The 18,224-nt window shown below is 46.4% G+C and overlaps 3 protein-coding genes across 3 annotated transcripts in view; 2 read left to right on the top strand and 1 right to left on the bottom strand.

Moving 5' to 3' along the window:
* LOC310670768 (uncharacterized protein) overlaps positions 1–13,999 on the top strand; it is a 100,734-nt gene extending 86,735 nt beyond the window's left edge. The window contains exons 2-4 of the mRNA XM_083426521.1: positions 3,987–4,080; positions 10,643–10,805; positions 12,252–13,999. Of these exons, the coding sequence (XP_083282647.1) occupies positions 10,706–10,805; positions 12,252–13,501 (1,350 nt within the window). The 5' untranslated portion in view covers positions 3,987–4,080; positions 10,643–10,705 and the 3' untranslated portion in view covers positions 13,502–13,999. The remainder of the gene's footprint in view (positions 1–3,986; positions 4,081–10,642; positions 10,806–12,251) is intronic.
* The window catches only part of LOC310672849 (uncharacterized protein), a 72,690-nt gene extending 57,440 nt beyond the window's left edge, over positions 1–15,250 (top strand). The window contains exon 4 of the mRNA XM_083430506.1: positions 14,323–15,250. The gene's annotated coding sequence lies outside the window, so the exon portion shown is untranslated. The remainder of the gene's footprint in view (positions 1–14,322) is intronic.
* LOC310670834 (nurim-like) overlaps positions 1–18,224 on the bottom strand; it is a 39,084-nt gene that overhangs the window by 12,829 nt on the left and 8,031 nt on the right. The window lies entirely within an intron of this gene.

The raw sequence follows: 18,224 nt of genomic DNA, 5'->3' as shown, positions 1-18,224 counted from the left end.
ACACATATATATGTATTAAAGTAATGAAGGTCACATATACTATATGTACAAAAGAAGTTGCAAGTTGTTGCTAGATTATCCAGGGGGGAGAGTGTGAATCTGGAATGCTCAAGGTGTGTGATGAATCTGTTGAGGTTTGACTCCACCCATCACTGCCAAAATGATGCGCTGCCCTTGTCTTGTGGATCAGCATTTTTCAGGCTTCAGGGAATTGCCTTCCTTCCCCCTTGGCCGTAGATAAGCAGAACAAAGGAAAAGGAGTCTTCTTACCAGTTAGAAACTTTAATGATCCCAGCAAGGGCATAAAGAACCCGTCTTCTAGGAATGGCGGTGCTCCCAATGAAGAGGTCCACCCCCTCACATCCCTAGTCACGCCTGCCACTTCTGCGTCTCGTAATCTGAGCTCGTTCCCTCTGTGCTTTCTGTCCTGCCACTTTCGCTGCTCTGCTTGACCTTGGGGAGAGCGGATGGATGCTTTCCAGAGGCACTGAATCTGTTAACTCTCTCCCCCCCCCCGAGTTTCTTCTGCAAGCTGTTCCCCATCCAGTGTTTCCCAGCTTCTGCCTTCTGAACTATGTTCCTCTGCAAATCACTTTTCCAAATCTATACAGTCCTCCTGCTCCTGGGAAGAATCAGGGGAGGGGGATTTTCCCACAAATGCCTCGGTGCAGCTCTCCTCAGCTGGGTCCCTGGTTAGGTTTTGGTTTAGGGGAGAAAGTGTGGGACTAGGCCGGGGTAGGGGAGGGGGGAGAGAAGGGTAGAGAAGTAGAGGGGATGCTTTTTCCGTGCAAGGCTAGTTCGTGTTTCTCCCGAGTACGCGCCTGTAATCAGTGAGCGTGCATTTAGCAGGAGAGCGTCCCTTTGTCTCGGCACGTAAGATGCTTCAGGAGGCCCTAGAGCGAAGCATGTGTATCGCACATGCACTGTGAGAGCAAATAGCAAATAACTGTTGGGGTGCTTAAAAGGAGGCTGTAGTTTCGTGAGAGGGGGTGGGGGGAGGAGAGTTTTAGTGACGCTGAACAGGAAGAGCCAAGCGCGCCTACGGGATACATGTGCTTGCTACTCTGAGTTTGAAGATGGGCAGTGGGAGTGGCACATGCTTCTGCTGAAAGTAGATCTAGGGAAGATTAAGTTAATTGCAACCTTAAACACACTTGGGTCCCATTAAAGAGGCTGCTCATGAGGCCGGAGGAACATCGCCCGGCTGTGAGGTGTAAAGTCCACCACTCCCTGCAAGGTCTTTTCCACCTGGCCAAAGGGGTGGGAACCAGACTCACCCAGCCCTACTATGTTAAATATGTATTCTCTCATAGAGAGAATAGTTTCGAGCAGGGATATCCAACATGGGGTTGCTCAGATGTTGGGCAACAACGCCCATAAGCCTCAGCCTGTATGGCCAAGGTTGATGGGGGTTGTAGTTCAAAAGCTCAAGGGTGGAAAATCTCACATTTCTTACAACTTTTCATTATGAATCATTATAGGTAAAACTTTTGTTGATACGGGGCTCATTTTTGGGCTTCCAGGAGCAGGTAGTCGCTTCTGCTTTATAAACAAACCCAAATATGTTGACACTTTACTTTAAAACCAAATTTTAGAACAGAGACAAACTTAACCTTTTTTTTTTAATAAAAAAAATCTTTTTACCTTACAAACCATAGTTTTCTCAATTCAATATCTGCTCTTCATATGTATAAAAATACTTTGTTAACAATGAGATACCGAAATAATAATAAGAAATCTGCAATAAAACATTATCATCATTTAAAAAGAAATGCCAGTGGGATGTTCAAGGCATTGAGTTACAAATTAAGGCAAAGATCATCCATTGCTAGGTAGACCCAGGAGACTTAATCCTAGAATCAACCCTTGCCCCCCACAGCCCGCTTTTGCCTGTAAGTAGACTTGATTCAAAGATCACATAAATCATCATGATTTTTTCCTCATTGATTCTGATGGGCGGTGGCGCCATGGAGGTATATATGGGTCTGAGTGGCAGGTGATGCACAGCCAGACCGCCATCTTGGCAAGAATCTTTCTCAAGGCCTTGTCTTCCAGAGGACGGGCAATGAATTCTGCCTGTCCAGGCTGCTATGTGGCAGAAATGCATTTTCCCACCTTCCCTTGAAACAGCCTTGCCCTACAACGCTGTGTCACAAGCTGCCCTTGGGACCCCACATCTCAGAAGGCAGGCAGTGGGGACGGGTGCTGTGTTTCCCTGGGAGGAACACAATGGCACTGGAGGCTGCTGAGCAAAATGGCCCCCGTGGGCTCCATTGTGCTCCCACTTTCCTCCTGATTGCTTGCCTTCTCCCTTGAGGGCCACATCCGCGCCACATTTAAATCACTCTAGTACCCCTTCAGTCAGTCATGGCTTCCCCCAAAGCATTCTGGGAGCTGTAGTTTGCTGAGAGGAGACTCCTTGTTCCCCTCCCAGAGAGATAATATGTAGAGTGGCTTCACTATCTATTCCTTGTCACAGAGAACTTGGTGAATTGTAACTCTTTGAGGGTAATAAGGGTTTTAAGGGTTGCCATGGTTTAAGACTTGATTGCCTCTTCTCTTTTCTTCCCCGCCCCCTGGGCAATATAGCTTCTATAGTTTCTGTAGCCTACATATGGTAGAGATATTTAAAATGAGAGTCCTCATAAGGATTCTTTTTTGCTCTTCAAAATATGGCAACCATACCTAACAGCTCCAAGCAACCTTAACAAACTACAGCTCCCAGAATTCTTTGGGGGAAGCCATGACTGTTTAAAGTGGTTTACAGTGGTACCTCTGGATGCGAATGGGATCCGTTCCGGAGCCCCATTTGCATCCTGAATCAAACGGAACCTGAGCCTGCAGGTCACGATTCGCTGCTTCCGCGCATTCACGTGACGTCATTTTGAGCGTCTGTGCATGCGCAAGAGGTGAAACCCGGAAGTAACACGCTACATTACTTCCAGGTTGCCGCGGAGCGTAACCTGAAAACGCTCAACCTGAAGCACATTTAACTCCTGGTATGACTAGTGTCCTTGAAGGACAGAGATGCCTCAGCTTTGTAAATCTTGGTTGCCACTCTCATCTCCGGTGCTAAGTGAGGTCTATAGGTGTGAGGCTGCATGTCTACTGCCCCAGCTGATTCCTGTATAAAATATTCACCACGTTTGGGTTGAAACGGCACTCTTTACACTTACCTGGTTTGCACATGATGTTAATGTGCCAAGGGTGTGGAAAACATCAGGGAAAAACATTTCACACAGAAGTAAGAAGCCGGCTCCCTGCATGAGTTTGTCAAGAACTGGAATAACCGGCTCTTGGCGGCCATCAATGTGATCGCACCTAAGCGCCCTCTGCCACCCCGCCGAAACTGGGCCCCTTGGTTTGCCAAGGGGCTCCGGAAAATGAAGCGGGACCTCAGACGGCATACTCGCGACGGAGCCTCAAGACTTGGCCCCGGACACACTGACCAGATGCTTGGAAGCTGTGGCTGAATGGCTGCATGGGAGCCGGTTGAAGTTAAATCCTTCGAAGACAGAGGTCTTCTGGCAGGGTCGGGACTACATGTGGTTGGGGGGCCAACTCCCATCTCTTGCGGGGGCTCAAGTAGTGCCAGCGCCTTCTGTCAAGAGCTTGGGTGTAACCTTTGACGCCTCCCTTTCCATAGAAGCGCAGGTTGCAGCCACAGCAAAGGTGGCATTTTTCCATCTCTGCCGTATTAAGCAGTTGTTCCCTTACGTTTCTCGCCCTGATCTGGCCACAGTGATCCATACAACGGTCACCTCCAGGCTTGATTATTGTAACTCGCTCTATGTGGGGCTGCCCTTGAAGCTGACCCAGAAACTCCAGCGGGTGCAGAATGCCGCGGCGAGGCTCCAGTTCTTTACCAACTGCACTGGCTCCCGGTTGAGTACAGGATCAGGTTTAAGGTGCTGGTTTTGACCTTTAAAGCCCTATGCGGCTTAGGACCCACTTACCTATGGGACTGCCTCTCCTGGTATGCCCAGGTATATCCCACCCCCGGAGATATCCTGCCTCCCAGGCGGGGGCTCCCATTCCCGCCCCCGCTGCCCAGGGTCGCCGCCATCGCCAGGATTTCGAGTGAGTGCAAAGCCAGCGGCGGGGAAGGAGGGAAGGGGCTTGGCAAGGGGTGGGGGTCCAGGATGAGAAGCCCCGGGACGGGGAGGAGAAGAAGAGAAGGGAGGAAAGGGAGCTGTTTCTCTTAATGGGGCCTTGAAGGGGGGGGGGAGGAGGGGTTTCCGCTGTGGAAAGAGAGAAGCTTCCTCCTGCCCGGATCTGGTGCAAAGGGAGTTGCAGGGAAGGAGGCGGGAAAGGCGAGACGGTTGGGCATTGCAGACCAGCCTCGCCATAGTAATAATTATATAAACAAATAAATGACATTTATAACCCCCCCCCCATTTTCTGGGTTTCCCCAGCCACTCTGGGCGGCTTCCAACAAAATAAGAAACACCAAAAACATCCAAGTTTTCCGTTTTGTAGAGGAGATGGGGACATGGATTGCTGGATGGCAGAGGGAGAAGGAGGAAAAGATGGCGAGGAAAACAAAGTCAGGGGGGTCCTGGCAGGAAGAAGGAAGGGCTGAGGTCTTCTCCAAAGCAGCTCTTTGTTTCTTGAACTCCTTTCATAAAGTAGTGGGGGCAGGGCCGGATTGAGGTTTGATGAGGCCCTAAACTACTGGAGGTAATGGGGCCCTTTATATGCCCAGCTACCCTTGGTCAACAGCAAATTGTTGCTGTTTTTTTGTGTTGAATATAGGCTGCATGGTAATTTATCTACCTAATAGGTATCTAAAACCATTTGCACATAACAGAGTATGTATCTTCTCAAAGTAATTGTTGAACTGAAATACAATTACGAAGTATATTAATAGTGAATTGTTTATGATGATTATGCTGTCTATAAAACTGTAAAAAAAATTTAAAAAAATATTTAAAACAAAATTCACATAAATCATCATGATATTCCCCCCCCCCCATTAATTCTGATGGGCGGGGGTGAGTTAAAATATACCCATAGAAGTATATTTGGGTTTGAGAGGCAGGTGATCCACTGCCTGACGGCCATCTTTACAAGAATCTTTCTCAAGGCCTTGTCTTCTACAACCCAGGCAGGGCTTTGAATGGAGAATCCTTTGGAACACAATTGACAAGATGGAAGCAAGAGGACAGGCAATAAATTCTGATGGCTTGCTTGGAGCAAAAATGTATTTGGCGGACACTGTGCTGAAGAGATATATTTGCAAAAAGGGAAAAAACCTCACAGCCCACTCCACAAATTATCTAGGTTGCTACCTCTTTAAGATAGTTCTTGCTTGTAAATCAAGGCTAAAAAAACTATTCTTTAAAAATCACTTGGGCAGATGTTCAATAGCAAAAAATGAATGGAAAAAAACCCAGTTCTAATACTTTGTTATTATAATTAATTTCAACTGAGGCATCCGCTATGTTCTTTAACAGCTGCAGAATGCCTGCTGTCTGCAGTTGTGAATCTTAAAAAAGCCTCTCATAAACAACAACAACCTGACCACCTCACCTAAATTCCAATCGGTTATCAGTGACTCATTGTTCTTCTTAGAACTAGTGGGGGGGGGGACTCTTTTTGGGCCCAATATATCCCTTTAAGCCTATACAGCAGGTATAGGGCATCCACAGCCCTCCAGATGTAGATGGCAGCTGAAGTCCACCAACTTCTGGAGGGCCATAGGCTTTCCTCCACCCCTGCTCTAGAGACTTCCCTCCAAGGAACTTGGGGTTGAATTCTGCCATCTTTGGAGTTCCACCTCTTTCCTCAAGGATTCCAACCTACTGGGCCATGTGGGATCACCATATAGAACTCCTTATATGTGTTTTAAGAGTTGTAGCAAAGTAGGCCTGCTGGAAGCCAGAACTCTTAGGTCCCATTTATAGACCTCTCAAGTCCCGAGTGCATAAAAGCAAAAGGATGTACAAGACACATTGCATCGTTCAGTGCTTAGCATGGGAGAGTGCAGGGTACCAGGCTCTCAGGCCCCAATATACTAGGACACCAGCACCCACATATAAAATTGGGGCCACACCGGTTCAGTTCTTAAGGACGGAGGGGCCATTCTGAGCCAGCAGATCCCCATAGGCTGCCTCCTCACGGGAGAAGATCTGGAACTTCTTGTCCAGCTGACCTTGCATGTAGAGGTAGTCCTGCTGGTCAAGGTTGTGGGCACAGGTGATGTAGGCCATGAAAAGCAACGCGAGGAGCAGGTATTCAAGGAAACGGCCCACAGGATGAGGGGGGCCAGTAGGGACTAATGGGAGTTGGAGTTAAACTGACCACGGATCTGGAAACCAAGCCCTATGAGGAATGGTTGCGGGAACTATAGATATAGTATTAAAAAAAGCAAGACGTTCAGAGAGATGTTATCACAGCTGTAGGGCATGTGCACATTTCCCTTCCCTTTGATGGGATCTCAGCACTCGAGATGCTGCTTAGATTTGTTTACCACCCATCACCCCCCTCCCATTTGCTAGTGGATTCATTGCTACAGAATTCTTGTGTATATGGTTGCATACAGGTACTACTGGCAGTGTTGATTGTCTCCCCCCCCAATCACCCCCCATGCAATTATGGTGCTTTTCTTAAAAAAGAAAAAGGGATTTTTTTTGCCGGGCTACTCAAGGTTACACAGTACCGGAACCTCTTTTCTCCAAACTGTTCAAAGTATGACACTTGCTGTAACAATTTCATGGTGATTACCGGCACCATATTTGCTTTAAAAAGAAAGCACTGAAAACAGGGGTTGCTTTTTAAATTTATCGCTTTATCTGTCAGGACTGAAAGCAAAGCAAAGAACTTCCCCTCTCTCCTTACAAATTAAAACTGCCTTCCACTTTTTTTCAGTATTTCCTGTGAAGAGTATTGCTTTCACATCCGTAGCGTACATTTGGCAGGCATCTAAAGTACATGGTCCCCCCCCCAAAAAAAAATTCATGGGAGTGGTCGAATGGGAGGTATTCTTTGACAGGGCGTCTGTCTTGCTGCTGCTGCTGCTGCTGCATGTCACTGTTCACTGTTTCTGTGTGTCTGTGAGGAGAATACAGGACACAGGTGTTATGAAGGTGCAATAAGCCAGACAGAGAGTGGTCCCTCCCTATAATGTAAATAGAGAGACTTCTTTTCAGGAGATTTCTGTATAAAGAACACTTTGCTGAGGTGGAAGTGGGGACTAAGTGAGGTTGGAGTGGAAGCATGTTTGCATGAACATGAGAATGTAAAATATGGTCTCCATTTAAATATTTATTAAAATGATTTATTCATTTACCCAGAAGAGTCATTAGGCTTTTTTTGCTGTAAGCTGCTTCCTGCATTGTAAGAGTGGGTCATGAGACCCTTGATCCCTCCTTGAAATACAATCTGAACCAAATGGGTGAGGCAGTAAAGAGTTTATTGATTACAATATTTTCCTGCAAGAGGGAGGGGTCCAAAGTAGCTGATGTTCTCTATACTGGAAGCCCAGCTTCCCTCTCTCGTCTCCCCATTGGCTGGTCCTGCAAGGTTTTCCTTCCCCCAATTAGCAAAGGAAAAGAAAGAGGCTGTGGGGGGGAGAAACTTCTCCTTCCTCGCCAGAGTCACCTGACTTCCGGCTTCACCAGCGGAGATAAAATCAAGGCTTGCAAACGAGGGAGGGAAGGGGGCGGGAAGCGGGGCCGCTTTCTCCTTATTAAGCCTCCCAATTAAGCCCCTGCATTCCCGCCCCCGCTGCCCAGGGTCGCTGCATCTGCCGCCGCCCTCAGGATTTCGGGTGAGTGCAAAGCCAGCGGCGGGGAAGGAGGGAAGGGGCTTGGCAAGGGGTGGGGGTCCAGGATGAGAAGCCCCGGGACGGGGAGAAGAAGAGAAGGGAGGAAAGGGAGCTGTTTCTCTTAATGGGGCCTTGAAGGTGGTGGGGGGGGGAGTAGGGGTTTCCGCTGTGGAAAGAGAGAAGCTTCCTCCTGCCCGGATCTGGTGCAAAGGGAGTTGCAGGAAAGGAGGCGGGAAAGGGGAGAGGCTTGGGCATTGCTGGCAAGGCTCGCAATAAAATAATAATAATAATACCATGCCCATTGTCTGGGTTTCCCCAGCCACTCTGAGCGGCTTCCAACAAAATAAAAAACAGCCAAAGCAACCAAACATTGAAGGCTTTTGTAGAAATGGCCTTCGATTTTAAAGAAATGCCCTCTTTAAGAAATCACGTGGTGTAAATATGCATGTTGTCCTCGAGGTGCAAACACACATAGCATGAGCAAGCAAGCACTGCTCCAAAGTGCTTCTCTTGAGAACTTGCCATCTAAGTTGTTTACTAATGGCAAAAGCTCCTGTACGTTCCATGGAATCTACTCTCAGGCTGTTGTAAGCCAGAAAATCACTTATCTCTTCAGTTTACACCAATAAAACTCAGAAACAGGAGGAGTTAGGAGTCTAACATTGTTTATTGCAAAGCAATAGGTTACAGTTGGATCGCTCCACAAAACTGCAACCCTGCCTGGTGTTCCAGGCAGTGGTATTTATATATGTAATGCCAAACAAAGCATTTGAATTTCCACCAATCATATACAGTACAGTACATCAGAGATGTCCAAGTGTTCGACCACAACTGACAGGTAGACTTCTGTGTTGTTTTCGGTCAGTTATTGGACCCTTGAAGGCCCCTCCCCTCTCCACAACCACTTCTGCGCATGCTCCTGTTCTCTTTTTGCTCAGCAGTTCCTTGATATTTTTAAAATAATTTTTATTACATTTTCAGTTTTTTGTAATCACAATATCCATACATAAATCAAGAAGCTGAAACATCGCTCTATCTGAGCATCGACCTCCTCTCGCCCGTCATTCTGACTTTCGTACATATTTACCTTATACTTAGCATTTCTATAACCCCTTTTTTACCTTCTCTCTTATTTTTATATTTCCTCTTATTAAATGCAAATCAGTTCCTTATATTGTCATTACGAAACATTTCAACCGAAAACTACAAACCTTTTCAGATGTTTACAATATTCTTTCATATATAATATAAATTTGCTCCAGTCTTTTTGAAACAGTTTGTCGCGCTGATTCCGGATCTTCCCCGTCAGCTTTGCTAACTCTACGTATTCCACCATCTTACTCCGCCATTCTTCCAATGTTGGAATCTCCTGTAATTTCCATTTCTGAACCAGAAGAATCCTTGCGGCCGTTGTGGCACACATAAATAGATTCACATCTTTTTAAAAAAATTCATCTCCAATTAGACCTAACAAAAATAACTGGTTTTTTACTGAAATTGTATTTAAAGATCTTTTTTAATTCATTGTAAATTGTACCCCAATAAGTTTTCACCCTAGTACATGTCCACCACATATGGAGGAAATTCCCCTCCTTTTCCTTACATTTCCAACAGTTTTTATCCTGATTTCTATACATTTTTGCAAGTTTGGCCGGTCTCATGTACCATCGATACATCATCTTCATTTGATTTTCTTAGAGTGACATACATGCTGTGAATTTAATGGTTTTGGTCCATAATATTTTCCATTCTTCAAAATCAATATTATGTCCCAAATCCTGGGCCCATTTGATCATAACACTTTTTACCTCCTCATCCTTTGTGTGCCACTCCAATAATAGCTTGTACATTTTCGACAGTGTTTTCCTTTTACTACTCATCAATTCAGTCTCTAGTTTTGATCTGATGCTACCAAACCCAGTTCTCTTGCTATCTTCTCTGAATACATCCTGCAATTGGTGATACTGCAATCAATCAGTTAATTTTTCTCTCAGTTCTTCAAATGGCTTTACCTTTAATTTGTTATCCACTTCCATTAACAGGCCTTTGTATGTTGCCCGTTCACTTCCCATGTTTTTCTTTTTTACTGCAAAGGCTTCCAATGGAGAAAGCCACCACAGGGTTTTACGTTCAACCAGTGTTTTGTATCTATTCCAAACTTCGTATAATGGTTTCCTAATGGTGTGATTTTAAAAAACCTCTTACATATTTTAACGAGCAATTCCTTGTTTTAATGTTTATTGTTGCCAAAAGAATCTAACTTTTTATTGCTTCCCCCGCCTCCTTAAAAAAGTCCCTTTGGATTTTCACGTTACTGATATTCATCATTGCCTCATTTTATTATAATACACATGCGCAACAAGCACTGGCATTTTCTGCTGAATAAGTTCTGATGCCTACCGCGTTCTGTGACATTGTGTTGGTGTGCATGTTGGGAACCTGTATTACATGCAGCCATTTGCATCATGTGGCGACTCATGTTCTAGCTTTCAGCTGTATCTTTGTGATTCTCATATTAGCTGTATTTCTAGCCCCAACTGGGGGGCGGCAACTTGCAAAATAATCAGATAGAAAGCACAGACTACCATGACTTCTGTTTTAGAAGCACACTCAAGGATTTACAGAGATACACATTATCACATTTACTGTGGCCCTTTGGGCAACTGCCACAAGGCCACTACTGCCCATACCATGCCAGCCTTAGGAAGGGAGAAGGGACAGGCAGACGGAAGGAATTGCCAAAGGTGTTTGAAAACGGGTGGAGGCTCTTGGGAAGCGGGTGCCCATTAGGGGCTTCTACAGGGGCAGCAGAATGTGTTGGGCAGAATCCCTGCAGGAGCTCTGAGACTCCCTTGACTTCTTCCTTCCTCCCAGGAAGCTACAACTTGCCCTGGCTCCTGCGCTCCTCAAGAAGTTGAACCTACAAACCTGGTCAGGATGGACGGAGGAAGATGGACAGTTGACCTGGTCAAGCTGTCTCCTGCATCCCTCCCTGCAACCTTTGAGCATCCCCTCCCGGGACCCTCGGAGAAATCTGGTGAGTTTCAGGGGAGAGAAGATGGGGACATGGATGGCTGGATGGTGGAGGGAGAAAGAGGAAAAGATAGAGAGGAGACGAAAGGCAGGAAGGGCCAGGCAGGGAGAAGGAAGGGAGGGAGGGAGGGAGGGAGGGAGGGAGGGGTGAGGCCTTCTCCAAAGCAGCTCTTTGTTTTTGGAATCTGTGGTGTTATTTCCACTGCAAGATTAAGTGATGATAATGATGTTGTACACCAATCCAGAAAAATGGGTGAAGGGGGCTATGGAAATGCTTCCTGTCATTAATTATACTTCATATATTTAAATAGTTTATGTTACTTTTATTTTTTTAAAGACTGGGTCAGACTGATACATTCCACCAGCATCAAAATACAGTCGATGCATGCACCTCCCCAGTTTCGTGGGCTTTCGGGACAAAGGACCTGTTATCATGATACACAGTTCATGTGGCTGGAGGCTCTGCACATAGGATTGGGCATATGAAGACTGAGGGTGGCCAGTATTATAACCAAATAGTGTAAACTTGCCATTCTTACAGACGGGTTGTGTGTGAGAGTGAGTGGGATAATAATTTATAGCGCCCCTGTAATTCTGTCCCTCCATAAGCTTACATGGAGCTACAGTGGTACAACCTTGGTACAAATTTCAAAATAAGTGCACAAAACCAACAAAGTGACTCACAGGTTTATAGTGGTACCAGCTTTCCTAATCAAGAGTCCCCTTTGTCAGACTGCAGCCCACAAAAGCTTAGGTCATAATACCTTTATGAGCCTTTTAGGCCTGCAATAGATGAACAAACAGAAGCACAGGAGACAGTGACTGCCAGCAACAAGGGTAGCTTGAAAAAAATGATTAGACTGATGTCTGTGCTCTGTCCTCACAGTCCTAGGCAATAATGTTTCTTAATACTAGTTTCTGGAAAGCACAGGAGGGCAGAGGGCTCTTGGGCTAAAATCTTGCTTGCTGGTTTCCTACAGGCTTCTGCTTGGCCACTGTGAGAACAGGATGCTGGACTAGGTGGGCCTTTTCCCAATCCAGTAGGCTCTGTTTAGGGTCTAATATATTGCAATATTTTTACACTTACATGTGGCATAAGAACATTTCAGTTTTACTTCTTACTCATAGGAGAGACTGCTGTTGGAGCCTGAGATCATTTCCTCACTTGAAAAAGAAAAAGACAAATGTGTCTTGTAAGCTAGTCTTGTAAGCCAGTTCCACCGTAGATATCTATTATAAAATGATGATGCTTTCTTAAGTGTGAATGGAGTGATCATGGGTTGCTCTTGCCATTATCTCATCTTCATTCCTAAAAATTTGGAACATGGAGACAGTTGAAAATGGAGAGGGAGTGAAAATAAGAGAAGGTGCACATGGGGATTGACGTGTGTTCAGTTCCTTTCTTGTCTTTCTTAAAAGTCTAACAGGATTCTCTCCCCACCCCAAACAGGTGAGGAAGACGACGGTCAGAATTCTACGGAGCCATCTGTGAATTCATTGGGAAGAACAAAGAAACAGTTTAAATGCAGGGAATGTGGAATGTGCTTTAGTCACTGTGGAAGAATGAGGATACACCAACAAACTCACACAGGAGAGAAACCATTTGAATGCATGGAGTGCGGAAAGAGCTTCCATAAAAGTGGAACATTTAGAATACATAAACGAACTCACACGGGGGAGAAACCATTCAAATGTATTGAATGTGGAAAAAACTTCAGTCAAAGTGGAAGCCTTAGAATACATCAACGAACTCACACAGGGGAGAAACAATTTACATGCATTGAATGTGGAAAGAGCTTCAGTCGTAGTGGAACACTTAGAAGCCATCAACGAACTCACACAGGGGAGAAACCATTTAACTGTATAGAATGTGGAAGGGGCTTCAGGCGTAGTGATCACCTTAGAAGCCATCAACGTACTCACACAGGGGAGAAACCATTCAAATGTATTGAATGTGGAAAGAGCTTCAGTTGTAGTGGAGACCTTAGAAGCCATCAACGTACTCACACAGGGGAGAAACCATTCAAATGTATTGAATGTGGAAAGAGCTGCAGTCAAAGTGGAAACCTTAGAATACATCAACGAACTCACACAGGGGAGAAACAATTTACATGCATTGAATGTGGAAAGAGCTTCAGTCGTAGTGGAACACTTAGAAGCCATCAACGAACTCACACAGGGGAGAAACCATTTAACTGTATAGAATGTGGAAGGGGCTTCAGTCTTAGTGGAAATCTTAGAATACATCAACGAACTCACACAGGGGAGAAACCATTTAAATGTATTGAATGTGGAAAGAGCTTCAGTCTTCGTGGAAATCTTAGAATACATCAACGAACTCACACAGGGGAGAAACCATTTAAATGTATTGAATGTGGAAAGAGCTTCAGTTGTAGTGGAGTCCTTAGAATACATCAACGTACTCACACGGGGGAGAAACCATTTACATGTATTGAATGTGGAAAGAGCTTCAGTCAAAGTGGAAAACTTAGAATACATCAACAAACTCATACAGGGCAGAAACCATTTAAATGCATTGAATGTGGAAAGAACTTCAGTCGAAGTGGAACACTTAGAATACATCAACAAACTCACACGGGGCAGAAACCGTGTTGTATGGAGTGTGGAAAGAGCTTCAGTCAAAGTGGAGGCCTTAGGAAACATCTGCTAACTCACACAGGGGGGAAACCACAGATGTAGGGAATGTGAAAAGAGCTGCAGATGGAGTAGAGACCTTAATATTCATAAGCAAATTCACACAGATGAAAAGCCATATAAATGTATGCAGTGTTCCACTCAGTTTTCGCTCTTTGCTTCATATCAAGAAACTCATAAAGGCAGAAGTCAATTTTAAATGTATGGAACCTGTGTGATGTTCTGGTGTTTGTATTGAAATTTGTATACACATATATATGTGTTAATGTAATGAGGAGATTTCACCCCTCCCATATCCAAGAATCTGCTGATGTTCTCTGCTGATTCTCTAGAGAGGAGGGGCAGTTTCTGCTCTCTACTTATTTTGCTCCAACCTCACATCAAAGAGAGAGAGAGTCTGAGTGTTAGAGAGAGCGAGATAAGGTTGCTGCTAAGAGCAGCTGCAGACACTCAGTGCAGTTCAGTATTTTTTCATTTCGACCTCATTTACATATATAGTTGTGTATTATAGTTGTAGATAGAATAAAGAAGATATTCTACAGAGCTGCTCTCCGAGTCGTTTATGCTCTGCTATACTCTGCTGTGCGACGACTGTCTTCTTGTTGGAGTGAATCCGGTGCTCACAACTCTAAGCTGTGAGTCCACAGCACTTTGACCTGTTCCTGTATAGAAGGTAGTCTCTGGAAGTGCTACCCAGCTCTCCTAGCCCAGTCGGGGCTGAAGTGGATGAGTCCAGTTGGTGGCTCAAGGGCGATGCTGACAAGTCACATATAGTAAATGTACAAAATAACTTGCTAGTTGTTGCTAGATAAAAAGGGGGAGAGTGTGAATCTGGAATGTTCAAGGTGTGTGATGAATCTATTGAGTTTTGACCTCAGCCCTTCAATGCCAAAGTGATGGGCTGCCCTTGTCTTGTAGATCAGCATCTGTCAGGCTTCAGGGAATTGGCTTCCTTCCCCCTTGGCCGTAAATAAGCAGAACAAAGGGAAAGGAGTCTTCTTACCTGTTAGAAACTTTAATGATCCCAGCAAGAGAACAAAGAACCCATCTTCCAGGAATGGCGGTGCTCCCAATGAAGAGGTCCACCCCCTCACATCCCTAGTCACCCCCGTCACTTCTGCGCCTCCTAACCTGACCCTGTACCTGCTGTGCTTTCTGTCCTGCCACTTTCGCAGCTCTCCTTGACCTTGGGGAAAGCAGATGGATGCTTTCCAGAGACAGTGAATCTGTTATCTCCCCCCCCCCCGAGTTACTTCTCCAAGCTGTTCCCCATCCAGTATTTCCCAGCTTCTGCCTTCTGATTGACTTCCCGCTCCTCCCCTGCTCGGGTGGTGAGCCTATTTGGGCTTGCCCATGAAGGCTGATGGATCCTGATAGATTCCATCAGGCCTTGCGGGACCCTGCTCCTCCTGGCGACTCATTAGATGACCTTGTTGAGGACTGGAATAACCGGCTATTGGCAGCCATCGATGAGGTTGTCTAAGCACCCTCTGCGACCCCATCGAAACCGGACCCCTTGGTTTACTGAAGAGCTCCAGAAAATGAAGCGGGATCTGAGACGGCTAGAGCAAGTATGGCGACGGACTCGTGACGGAGTTTCAAGAACATCTTATAGGACACTTATGAAATGGCTCTGAGATGTCTGTGAAAGCTGCTAAGAAATCTTACTTAGCAGTTTCCATTGCATCTGCTAGCTCTCGCCTGGCACAACTTTTTAGAATAATTAAGTCGATAACGTCCTTAGGAGGACAACCAAATTTTAGCACAAATTCGACCCATAGCTGTGAGGCATTTGAGAGCTTTTTTGTGGAGAAAGTCCTGTTGCTCTGCCGTGACCTCCCTGCCAATTTAGATACAATGACTGGAGGCCCCTCGACTGTCTTCGGGTCCAGTGTTGGACCATTTCGATCGGATACTCCCTGCTGATGTGGATAGATTCCTCCAAGCTGGTAGGCCCACCACCTGCTTCCTCAATCCGTGCCCATCTTGGCTGATTAGGGCATGTCCAGATGTCGCGTGGACCCCCCTGGTTGAAATTATCAATTTGTCCCTTGGCACGGGGACATTCCCAGGGGAACTGAAGGAAGCAGTGGTGTGTCCGCTCTTAAAGAAAACGTCACTAGATCCTTTAGACCTATCCAATTACCGTCCAGTTTCAAATCTTCCATATCTGGGTAAGGTAATTGAGAGAGCGGTTGCTGAACAGCTTGGTAGGTTTCTGGAGGAAACATCGCCTTTAGATCCATTTCAGTCTTGGTTCCGTCCTGGTTTCGGGACTGAGACAGCTCTGGTTGCCCTAACAGATGATCTCCGTAGACAATTGGATCGAGGCGGGTCAGGACTGCTGATTCTTTTAGATTTGTCAGCAGCCTTTGACATGGTCGATCATGATCTTCTGGACCACCACCTTGCTGACATGGGGATACAGGGCATAGCCCGTAAATGGCTGTACTCTTATCTCTGGTCGGGGACATAGGGTGGCGCTAGGGAGGGAGATGTCGTCACGCGACTCCTTGGTGTGTGGAGTGCCGCAGGGCGCAGTCCTCTCCCCAATGCTTCTTAACATCTTTATGCGCCCCCTTGCCCAGATTATCCGGAGCTTTGGGCTGGGCTGTCACCAATATGCTGATGACACTCAGCTCTATCTGCTGATGGATGGCCACACCAACTTGGCCCCGGACACACTGACCAGATGCTTGGAAGCTGTGGCTGGATGGTTTCATGGGAGCCGATTGACACTAAATCCTTTGAAGACAGAGGTCCTATGGCTGGGTCGGGATGGCATGGGAATGAGGGACCAACTCTCTTCTCTTGAGGGGGCCCAATTAGTGCCATTGCCTTCCGTTAAGAGTTTGGGTGTAATCTTTGACACCTCCCTTTCCATGGAGGTTCAGGTTACAGCAACAGCCAAGGCGACATTTTTCTACCTTCACCACATCAAGCAGTTGGTCCCTTACCTTTCCCGCCCCACCCTGGCCACAGTGATCCATGCGACGGTCACCTCCAGGCTTGACTACTGTAATTCGCTACCCTTGAAGCTGTCCCAGAAACTCCAGCGGGTGCAGAATGCTACAGTGAGGCTCCTCACCGGGTCTCTGCCATGGGAGCATATGCACTCAGTGCTTTTCCAGCTACACTGGCTCCCGGTGGAGTTCAGGGTCAGATTTAAGGTGCTGCTTTTGACCTTTAAAGCCCTTCACAGCCTAGGACCCTTGTACCCACCTTGTACCTATGAGACTGCCTCTCCTGGTATGCCCCACGGAGGACCTTAAGGTCCAAAAATAGCAACACCCTAGTAGTCCTGGGCCTTAAGGAAGTTAGATTAGCTTCAACCAGAGCCAGGGCCTTTTCAACACTGGCTCTGGCCTGGTGGAAAGCTCTGTCTCATAAGACCAGGGCCCTGCAGGATCTGATTTCTTTCTGCAGGGCCTGTAAGACAGAGTTGTTCTGCCTGGCCTTTGGCTTTGAGCCAATTTGATTCCCTCCCCCTCTTTCTTTTCTTTTCTCCTGTTGAAGGGGTACAGTTAGGGTTACCCCAAAAAGGCCTAAAAACTGTTTGTGAATCCCCCCCCCCCAGCCAGGCCTCGGCGTGCGCATTTTAAAAACTGCAATTTCCTCTAAGACAAAAAGCACAAGCTAAGCAGTCCTCTTTGTAACAAAAACGCTGTAACAAACCTAGAGCTGAGAACAGAAAACCTTTCCCTTCCCAGATAGAAGCAACCTTGTCCTGGTACATTGATTTGCAACATACTTCCGGGAACAGAACCAGGGAATGAAAAAAGCAACATTCTATGTAAGAATGTGTGAAGGGGGAGAGGGGAAAAGGGGTTTGAAAAAAGGATAAAACCTGCTTGTAAAATGTTTTCGGTGCGGCCTGTCTTTTGTGAACTGAATCACACAGGTGCCTCTGCCCCTCCGGACGGCAGAATAAAACGCTCTTTCTCTGGATTAACCCCTTGGTGTCGTTTGGCTCCTTTTGTCTCTGCTCGGGTGCAACAATTATTCCTACCCATGGATTAAAAAGGCTACATATTTCTGGTGCATCGGCCGGGAATAACCACGTTCCCCGAGATCGAGGGACAAAGAGGTCCAGGGCGTCACTGCAAGGCGAGCAGCTCAGGATCCTGGGTCAACAGTTCCAGCGCGCATCCTGCCAACTTCGTGGGAGGGACTGGCCACCCGTTCCTGAGTGGAAACGCGACAAGTGACGGAGAGAAAGAGCAACGGCCGTGCAGAAAGAAGGTACCTCGAGGAACAAGGTAAGCTCCACAGGGATAGGTGGGAGCAATAAGAGAGTCTAATCAACTCCGCCAGCAGGGTAGAAGAAGTGCCACTGGTTTTGGTATTGCCCAGAAAAGCAGCAAAAAGGGTGCTGCAGGGCGCCGGTCGAAGTCTAAGCGCTGCCGGTTATGGTTCTTTTTGTGTCCAGAAGAAGCAGTAGAGTGCTCTTGGGCCCCGGTCGAAGTCTAAGCGCTGCCGGTTATGGTTCTTTTTGTGTCCAAAAGAAGCAGTAGAGTGCTCTTGGGCCCCGGTTGAAGTCTAAGCGCTGCCGGTTATGGTTCTTTTTGTGTCCAAAAGAAGCAGTAGAGTGCTCTTGGGCCCCGGTCGAAGTCTAAGCGCTGCCGGTTGTGGTTATTTTTTTGGGGGGAAAAGGGATTGGGGGAGGTGCATGGGTTTTTGTTTTTTGTTTTCTGAATGTGCGTGTGGGGACACTCCAGTGAATGTTTTGAGTGTGTGAGACGTTGAAAGCAACGTCCGGCCTGTGACT

This window comes from Podarcis tiliguerta (genome assembly GCF_965153285.1).
Source record: "Podarcis tiliguerta genome assembly, chromosome: 2".
NCBI lineage: Eukaryota > Metazoa > Chordata > Lepidosauria > Squamata > Lacertidae > Podarcis > Podarcis tiliguerta.
The sequence above is the reverse complement of the archived record's forward strand: the minus strand, read 5'-3'. Positions and strand labels throughout refer to the sequence as shown.